At 41.0% G+C, this 9,927-nt stretch overlaps 1 protein-coding gene across 1 annotated transcript; it reads right to left on the bottom strand.

Moving 5' to 3' along the window:
* Positions 1-260: 260 nt before the first annotated feature.
* Positions 261-8,246, bottom strand: RBMX2 (RNA binding motif protein X-linked 2). The gene is made up of 6 exons (XM_070759846.1): positions 8,136-8,246; positions 6,746-6,861; positions 6,169-6,220; positions 5,123-5,252; positions 4,386-4,566; positions 261-779 (listed from the first exon to the last, which is right to left on the bottom strand). The coding sequence occupies exons 1-6, from the start codon at positions 8,138-8,140 to the stop codon at positions 367-369; spliced, it is 897 nt and encodes a 298-aa protein (XP_070615947.1). The 5' UTR covers positions 8,141-8,246; the 3' UTR covers positions 261-366.
* Between the last annotated feature and the right edge of the window lie 1,681 nt (positions 8,247-9,927).

Below are 9,927 nucleotides of genomic sequence, written 5' to 3'. Positions count from 1 at the left end.
GGGTTTTGCCTTCTCTTTCTGCTCAAGATCCAAGTGGACAATTGGTGGGCCACTGTGTGACATGGAATGCTGGACTCGATGGGCTTTGGCCTGATTCAGCATGGCTCTTCTTAGGTTCTTATGCATCTGGAATTCAGGCCTTTGTTGCAACTGGGAGGCAAAAGAGCACCTGGGTTGGTATTTTGTGTATGTGTGAGTGTGTGGTTTTCACATCTGGAAAGACAAATCGCTGCTCCAAAGAGCACACCAGTGTTTCCTCCTGCGTTTTCAAATTTTAATGTTGAGCTGTCCCCTCCCCACCGGCTATTTTACACGACCACACAGCCTACAGCATCCCTTATATAAAGAGAGGACACAGCAGTTGCATTAATAACGATTTGAGGATTTCTCCCTGGAAGGCTTGTCTCGGGTTTCCGAGTGATCCCGTGATCTGCTGCCTGATGATGAGCAGTGTCTCTCTTTCGTGGCCCCTGTTTTCTTGTGCTTCTCCTCACTGAAGGGCACTCTGCGCTCACGTCTGTCTCTTTCTGAGCTTCTTTCTCGAGATTGCTCTGCCCCGCTGTCACGTTTGAGCCCTTGTCCTTGTGGCATCCTACTCTGCGAGTGGTGCCCGGATGTGCTGCCCCAGGTTTCTTGGTTTGTCCTTGTGTAACGTTCATAGCCAGGGTCCTCTTTCTCCACTTTAATCCTGGATTTGGGGAAAGACACATCTGTGCCAGGCTCCTCTTTCAGGCGTTTCCGATGCTCTCGCTTTTCTTTCTTCTTCTTCTTCTTTTTCTCTGAAAGTACAAGAAATGTAATCAGAAGCATTTCCACAAATCACTCTTTCAGACGCGCTCAAAAAAATAAAGGGAACACTCAAAGAACACATCCTAGATCTGAATGAATTAAATATTCCCATTGAATACTTTGTTCTGTACAAAGTTGAATGTGCACAACAGCATGTGGAATTGATAGATAGATAGATAGATAGTTAGTTAGTTAGTAAGTAAGTAAGTAAGTTAGTTAGTTAGTTAGTTAGTTAGTTAGTTAGTTAGTTAGTTATTCATTCATTTATTGGATTTGTATGCCGCCCCTCTCCGGAGACTCGGGGCGGCTAACAGCAACAATAAAACAGTGTACAATAGTAATTCAATACTAAGAACGATTAAAAACCCATTAATATAAAAACCAAACATACATACATACCATGCATAGAATTGTAAAGGCCTAGGGGGAAAGAGGATCTCAATTCCCCCATGCCTGACGGCAGAGGTGGGTTTTAGGTAGCTTACGAAAGGCAAGGAGGGTGGGGGCGATTCTAATCTTTGGGAGGAGTTGGTTCCAGAGGGCCAGGGCCGCCACAGAGAAGGCTCTTCCCCTGGGTCCCGCCAAGCGACATTGTTTGGTTGACGGGACCCGGAGAAGATCCACTCTGTGGGACCTAACTGGTCGCTGGGATTCGTCCAGAAGGTGGTCCCTGAGATAATCTGGTCCAGTGCTTTATAGGTCATAACCAGTGTTCCCTCTAATTTTTTTGGGGGGGTGGGCGGAAAAGTATAGTGTCTGAGCGGCAGTCCCTTCGGGACTGGGCGGCACAGAAATAATAAATAAATAAATAAACAAACAAACAAACAAACAAAAAACTCACTCTGTTTTGCCTCAGAGAATTTCAAAATAAAATACTGTACTGTGTGTCTATAACAGTGAGCTCATAATAGGGCAACTCTATCAATATCAAAATGCCACTTAAAGAGTTGAGCTAGTTTCAAACTAGATTTTGATTTTCTTTCTCTCTTCCTTACTCCCATTCTTTTTCTTTCTCTTTTCCTTCCTCTCTTTTTTCTATCTGTTTCTCTTTCTTCCTCTCTTCCTCTCTCTCTCCTTCCCTCTCACTCTTTCCCTCTCGGCTTCTGGGCAGGTTTGGAAAACTCTGAGTTGATGATGATTTTTAAGTGAGCGATTGCTCACTGCTCAGCTTAGAGGGAACTATGGTCATAACTAACACTTTGAATTGTGACCGGAAACTGATCGGCAACCAATGCAGACTGCGGAGTGTTGGTGTTACATGGGCATATTTGGGGAAGCCCATGATTGCTCTCGCAGCTGCATTCTGCACGATCTGAAGTTTCCGAACATTTTTCAAAGGTAGCCCCATGTAGAGAGCGTTACAGTAGTCGAGCCTCGAGGTGATGAGGGCCTGAGTGACTGTGAGCAATGACACCTGGTCCAAGTAGGGTTGCAACTGGTGCACAGTGTTGCTTCCTAAGTGGACAGTTTGATTTCACAGAAGTTTGATTTTACTTGGAGTTATATTGTGATGTTTAAGTGTTCTCTTTATTTTTTTGAGCAGTGTATATTTTCTGGTATTCCAACTTTTCAGAAACTGTTTCCTAGCTTTCAAATTGCATGCAACTTTCTTTTGAAACAATTTGGTAGGGAATGCTTTCAAAACCACCTTGCCCCGTTCTCTCCCCCCCCCCTTTAATTTTGCATTTCTTCCGCTTACCCAGAAATGGCCAATTGTTAACCCTAGTATTTATTGTATCTCCTCTTAACATAAATGACCGGGACTTTCTATTTCATTTTTGCTCAGTTTCAACAACTTTAAAATGTGTGAATTTCAATTCCCCAAATTTTAACTGGGAAAGTTTCCGAGCTAAAATACAGGCATCTTAAAGTTGCTTGGAATTAGAAACAATGCTCAGTTTTATGTCACAACAAAACTTTAAAAATAGGGAATCAGCATTTTCTCCTTCCCGCCAAGATGTTTTTGGTTCTCTAAAAGTTAATTGAGGTTGAAACACCGCATGTATGTATGTATGTATGTATGTATGCAGGTACAATCCACACTCATCTTCATTTAATGACCCCATAATGCCTTGTGGGGTAGAGTCTGGGCAAATGAATGGAGCTAGTTGAGCATTTACTGGCCCAATGCTGTTCCTGTCGCCAATGCAGAATTTTGTTCAGCAGATATTGAATTGAGAGAGAAATATCTGCCTCTACCTAGGATCAAACTCACAGCCTCCTGTTTGTGAGGCGAGAGCATCACCTCTAGGCCACCACATCGCTCTGCAGGTACAATCCACTCTTAATCAGATATACAGTGATCCCTCGATTATCGCGAGGGTTCCGTTCCAAGACCCCTCGCGATAATCGATTTTTCGCGATGTAGGGTTGCGGAAGTAAAAACACCATCTGCGCATGCACGCCCTTTTTCCATGGCCGCGCATGCGCAGATGGTGGAGTTTGCGTGGGCGGCGGGGAAACCCGGATCTTCGTCTGCTCGCTGCTGCTGCGGCCGCCCAGCAGCTGATCTGCTCGGCGGCAGCAGCGAGGAGCCGAAGATCGGGGTTTCCCCGCCGCCCACGCAAAGGGGAAACCCTGGCTCCTCGCTGATGCCCCCGCCCGCCCGCCCGCCAGCAAGCGGGGGAGAGATAGAGAAAGAGAGAGAAGGAAAGAAAGAGATGAGAGAGGGAGGAAGAGTGTGAGAGAGGAAGAAGCAAGATAGAGAAAGAGAGAGAGAAAGAAAGATGAGAAAGGAAGGAAGAGAGTGACGTCATCGGGTGGGAAAAATCACGATATAGCGCTTCGCGAAGATCGAGATCGCGAAAATCGAGGGATCACTGTAATTCAAAAGCCAGAAAACTAAAAGGATTCTGTATCTCCAGGTCATTCTTCTTCACTGAAATGCTGCACATATTGTGTATTTCTATATCTGGAAGATTTCTATAGCTTTAAAGTGAGATTTGCAGACACCATAGAAAAACACAACAATTGAGTTCAAATAAGGCAAATTGCAGCACCACATGTTGTGTGGATCAAGACAGTTATGACTTATTCTTTTTTTTTCAAATGTTTTTTTATTTTTCTCCACTGTATTTCACAAAATCTGAAGTTAGTTGGGGGAAAGATCAAAAGCAACATGAGAAAATATTATTTTACTGAAAGAGTAGTAGATCCTTGGAACAAACTTCCAGCAAACGTGGTAGATAAATCCACAGTAACTGAATTTAAACATACCTGGGATAAACATATATCCATCCTAAGATAAAATACAGAAAATAGTATAAGGGCAGACTAGATGGACCATGAGGTCTTTTTCTGCCGTCAGACTTCTATGTTTCTACAGATTCAACATGCTTATACCTTCTAGTATTGCATACATCATGCAATTGTACATTTTTATCTTTTATTCATAGACTCCTATTTATTTATTTTTTTAAATTGTTAAACAGCAGCCTGCCCCCTTAATTACCCTTTCTTGCATCCCCATTCCTCCTTCCGTCCTCCTACCTCCTTTCACTTCACTCCTCCTAAACCTCTCTCTCCCTCTTTCTTCTTCTATTGAGTTTCCCAGGTTGTATAGTTCTGGCCACAGAAATTAAAAGAAGACTTCTCACCTTTTTTGTGCCTTTTTACTTCCACATCGTCGTCTTCTGAGGGTTCAGCTGAACTTGGAGGAGGGGTTTTAACACCGCATCCTTTCTCTCGGAGAGCCTTTGTAATCTCATCCGTGTCTTCAGAATCTTTGGGTGGGCGGTAGTTGGCCACGTGGTCCACACGGATTGTCCTTCCCTTTATCTGCAAAGAAGAAATTATGAGCATCGTGAAAATATTAATGGTTTTTTCCCATTGAAGCTATAGGAGCAGGTAACCATAAAATATAAATAATTGCGATTTTGGCTTAAGCTACAATGAAACCTCAGATAATCTGTGGATTATTATGAAAGAGGCTTTATTTTGTTGATATGAAAAGTGGACTTTCTGCTGTTCCCTTCCTGCTACGCCAAGCTAAAGCACAAGCTAAATATACTGCTCAAAAAAATAAAGGGAACACTCAAAGAGCACATCCTAGATCTGAATGAATGAAATATTCTCATTGAATACTTTGTTCTGTATAAAGTTGAAGGTGCACAACAGCATGTGAAATTGATTGCCAATCAGTGTTGCTTCCTAAGTGGACAGTTTGATTTCACAGACAGTTTCATTTCACATTTCTCTGTTTACTTGGAGTTATATTGTGTTGTTTAAGTGTTCCCTTTATTTTTTTGAGCAGTGTATATATTCTGTGTGAAACTGTATCACAGCCCAATCTGAGCAGCAAAATACCCAGAGGATCCCCAATGGTTCAACTAACCTTTATCCCATTAAAGTTATCAACTGCGAGAATAGTGCTTCGCTGATCTTCATAGCAAATGAAGGAGAAACCTTTGGATTTCCCCGTCTTTTTATCCCGTACAAGGTTGATGTTCACAATTTCTCCATACCTGAACAGAAAAAAGGAAATGGCACAAGCACGGGATGATTTTGAGAAAATACAAGTGTTAATATAGGCAGGGGTAAAATCCAGCAGGTTATGGAGAACCGGTAGCGGACATTTTGAGCAATTTGGAGAACCGGCAAATACTACCTCTGGCTGGCTCCAGAGTAGGGTGGGAATGGAGATTTTGAAGTATCCTTCCCCCAGGAGTGGGGTAGTATTCTTACCCTGCCACACCCACCAAGCTACACCCACAGAACCAGTAGAGTGAAGACTGAAGACTGAAACCTTGTTCCACACACTGAGACTAGTAGCTATTTTACTCTAGGTAACCTCTAAACATTCATAAGCCTCCCAGAAGCAATGTAAGAATATTACTTATTTTCTAAACTTAAGCTTTAAATAATCTCAGGGAAAAACCTGCCCTGGAATAGATGCTGTTTCAAAATGCCTGGGTTTTCTCCCAACAAGACACAAGATTATTATTATTTTCATATTTGTTTCAGCTAACCTGATGCTTTTAGTAAAAACTAAATGCATCAGCTTAGCTAAATAAAATAAATGTTATTGGTCAGAGTTTTAATGTATCCATGTGAATTTTTCTAAAAGAGAGAATTCCACATTTACATAGTAAAGCCTATAACAGTATAGCACCCAGGACAACAACTGGCAAAATTATTGGTAAAACAACAAGACTACACTGCACTATTTTAAAGCAAGCACCATTCAATTCAATAGCAGCTGCTTCCAAATAGCTATATGTGATTTTACTGTAAACCTTTAAAAGCTAATTTTGCCAGTCCCTTTCACTATTGTTATTTGCATTTTTATTTTGGTTTTAATTGAAAAGCAACATTAAAGCAATCTCAAACAAACAAGCACCATCTCATTTTCTGAATTAAGTTTTCCTTGTTCTTACTTACTGTGAAAATACACAGACAATGTCCCCTTCGGTCAGTTCATATGGCAAGCCCCCTAGAAGACGAAAAGAAGGGAAGTGGTTATTAAGCGTTTAAACGTTTTCCTGTATGGCTACAAAGTTTGTGATGCCGCAGGGGCTTAGAAACAGAGAAGGTTGATGGCAGAAAAAGACCTCATGGTCCATCTAGTCTGCCTGTATTTTATCTTAGGATGGATATATGTTTATCTCAGGCATCTTTAAATTCAGTTATTGTGGATTTACCAAGCACGTCTGCTGGAAGTTTGTTCCAAGCATCTACTATTCTTTCAATAAAATAATATTTTCTCCCGTTGCTTCTGATCTTTCCCCCAACTAACCTCAGATTGTGCCCCCTTGTTCTTGTGTTCACTTTCCTATTAAAAACACTTTCCTCCTGAAACTTATTTAACCCTTTAACATATTTAAATGTTTCGATCATGTCCCCCTTTTCGCTTCTGTCCTCCAGACTATACAGACTGAGTTCATGAAGTCTTTCCTGATAGATTTTATGCTTAAGACCTTCTTGACATGGGAAGATGCCTCTAGGCACAGCCACACACCTACAAACACCCAGGCGCTGCCACTATACTCCGAATGCCAGGAGACCTTCTCCTGCACTCCCAGCTCTGCTTCGCGTTCATTCAGTTGGTTGATCAGCTTAACTTTGGTTAATGGGCTAGAGAAGGAAAGAAGAATGGGGGGAAAAAAACCCATGAGTCTTAATTTACAGTTCACAATTCCTTTAAAAACCCTGCGTTCCACGAAGAGGCGGCGATCCCAAGAATTATTTTTATTGACTCATTTTATCCCAACTTCATCCCATATATCAGTGTTATCTACACAAATATCCCTCCACCTCTACTGCCCACACCACACCAGGCCAGCTGAAAGAGCAGGGCCTGAATGGACAGACATATTGGACCCCAGGTGTTCCCATTTTCTAGCTCAATTATAGTCCCAAAGATGCTTTTTCAAGGCAACAGGAGTTTGTTTGTTTGTTTTCCCTTTGAGGACGTTTTGCTTCTCATCAAAGAAGCTTCTTTAGATAGTGGGGAATGGACAGATTTATACTCCGTGCAGACAACTGGTCATCTGCATCCTTTTAGAGGGTCGTTGAAGCACTTGGAGGTTTAACTGTGTCCTCAGGGTCACCTGAATGATGCTCCTGGTTCCCTCCCCTCCGCTGGAAATTCATTCCCACTCCCACATCATTCAATGGGTGTTCATACCAAAATTGTATAGCTAAAAGGGATTCTCAGTCATCCAGGTCATGGTTGTCCCAAAGGTGCTTTTTTCAGAACTTTTTATTTTTTTAAAGATTTATTTATTCAATTTTTCGTGTTTAAAAACCTCTCACTAATTTTACACCGATCAGCACCGATCTCTTATATTATATCCGCTGCATAATCTACTATTGTTATTTATATTTACATTATTTACCTATATTATTCATATTTACATAATTCCTATTTTCGTATGTTCTTTCAGAACTTTTTTGTCCTCTTCAAAATCCAGTTGCCTCCGGAAAAAGGACCTTTGGACAATCACGACTCGGATGACTGAGAATCCCTGCAGACTTTTAGCCCACTGATACTAAACTTGCCTCTACCCTATATACGTATATATGATATACTCATCCTAGTACCTCAAATATTAGCCTTAACTGAAGCCAAAAAAAGAGTGGGGGTTATTATTGCCCCTTGTCTGAGCAGGAGGTTGGACTAGAAGACCTCCAAGGTCCCTTTCAACTCTGTTATAATGAAAACGCACTCTGTGTATGCTCAGAAGTACTTCCGCACTGGTATCGCATCGATTCCACGCTGTAGTCACCATAGACTTTCGAAATTGAAAATTTATCCCCAAAGAAATCCTGCTTCTACTTTTCCATTTCCATAAAAAATATTTACTACTAATATTAATTTTTTTTGTTATTATCCAACCGCCACTTACTTCATCCTGGAAGCGTCCTCCTGGATTTGCACATGCGTCCCACAACCCTCTGTACAGCGCAAGCGTAAGCCCGCCTCTCCCTCTCTCCGATAGGTTGAGCCTCCTGGGCTGTAATGAATGGCGATTTTCTCTTCCTTCCGTTTCGTCTCCTATCCTCTGGATTTCCTCAGGGAACCATAGAGAAAGAAATTGTAGAGTAACACAAATTCGACGCAGGAGAGATCGATAAATGCCGCCAGTCTACCACTTCGCTTCTTGATGGGTGAAAATTCTGCAGTTAGCCTTGTAAATTTCAAACGAATTTCATTTGGGGTCGAAATGCTTCTTGTAATCACTTCTTGTAGCTCTAATTGCACATCACGTGTGTACAGTATATGAATTCATTGTCTACCATGTATCATTCATTCTTGAAATTCTTCCTGAACAATGTGAATGTGGCCTCTAGCCCTATTATTTTTGAAATAGTTTGTATAGTTATACTCAATGCAATCTAAGGAGATAACCAGACATTGGCATTTTTAAAAAGCATGGAAAGATCCAAATAAATCTCGGAGTTAGAATAACTGGTTGCTTACCTAGCCTGACCAGTTGCAGCATCTGAGTTGGCCAATTAAAAAAATTAAACTACAACATATCAGATTTACTGAAGAATTAGTAAAGACAGAATGGATCTGGATGGCTTGAATAGCTTGATAAGCAATGTTTATAAGAAAAATGAGTTAAGATCTTAGTCTCCTGGTACAGATTACGTTTCCATTACAGAGAATACAAAATTTTGTCACGCAAATTACTGTTGGTAAACCAATAAAGCAATCTTTGATAAACATTATTAGAAAATAATCCTAACCATCAGGAATTAAAAAAAGGTACTGAGTGATGAATTGTTAAGACATATAAACACTGATAGCCTGATGCCCTCCAGATACAGGTAACCACAAATATAAGAATGAGGATAACCCTGCTGAAGAGACTTATCACATACTGTATAAGGAAAATATATTTTTCAAATGTTAAAAGATGCCACAACAATGAAGGCCATTCAGATCTCTTGTTGATGGGTTTGATGTAAGGAGGAGTGCAAAGCCACATAACTTAGCTGTTTTACACCACAGACGTTTTTATTGCCTGTCACATGTTGTGTGAGAACTTTTACAACATTATTTGCAAGCAAAACAAGTAATTGAACTTCAGACTTCAACCAGTCAGGAAAATGTGCCTTAAATTGTCCTTGCTGCCTGGATTCACAGGCCATGGTGTGAATTTTTCATTGATTAATATACATCTTGTCCAGTTGAACGAGATTCAATCAATAAACCAACAATAAGATTTAGTATCAAGTGTGAACCATTTTCAGATGAATCAGCCAGGGAAACTGAGCAGGCTAAACAGCACATACTGATGATTCCTGACTTGACTACATCAGTTGGCAACCCTTTGTGCCCCCAAAAATAGAACTTACAACCCGGTTACAATGTCCATGCCACTTCCCCCCATGAAAGCATTTGGAGCTCTCAACTGCCGGCACACATCTATGGTTATTTGCAGCATCCTGTAGTAATGTGAATACAATTTACGGTTTTGTTGGAAACTGTTGTTTATGTAAGATTTCCAGCAAAAACTGCCTCATAGCGGACCACCCCATAGTGAACAATTTTAGCAATTGCAATAGCACTTAGACTTATATACTGCTTCAGAGTGCTTTACAGCGTTCTTTAAGTGGTTTACAGTCAGAATATTTGCTCCCAGAAATCTGGCTTCTCATTTTATTAACCTCGGAAGGATTAAAGGTTGA

The sequence above is a fragment of the Erythrolamprus reginae genome, chromosome 8 (genome assembly GCF_031021105.1).
Source record: "Erythrolamprus reginae isolate rEryReg1 chromosome 8, rEryReg1.hap1, whole genome shotgun sequence".
Classification (NCBI taxonomy): domain Eukaryota; kingdom Metazoa; phylum Chordata; class Lepidosauria; order Squamata; family Dipsadidae; genus Erythrolamprus; species Erythrolamprus reginae.
The sequence above is the reverse complement of the archived record's forward strand: the minus strand, read 5'-3'. Positions and strand labels throughout refer to the sequence as shown.

Coding starts and splice junctions, on each gene's coding strand:
- RBMX2 (XM_070759846.1), bottom strand. Junction 4,567..5,122: donor ATAACTTTAATGGGATAAAG/GTTAGTTGAACC, acceptor TCTTCTTTGCAG/ATAAAGGGAAGGACAATCCG. Junction 780..4,385: donor AGTAAAAAGGCACAAAAAAG/GTGAGAAGTCTT, acceptor TTGTACTTTCAG/AGAAAAAGAAGAAGAAGAAG.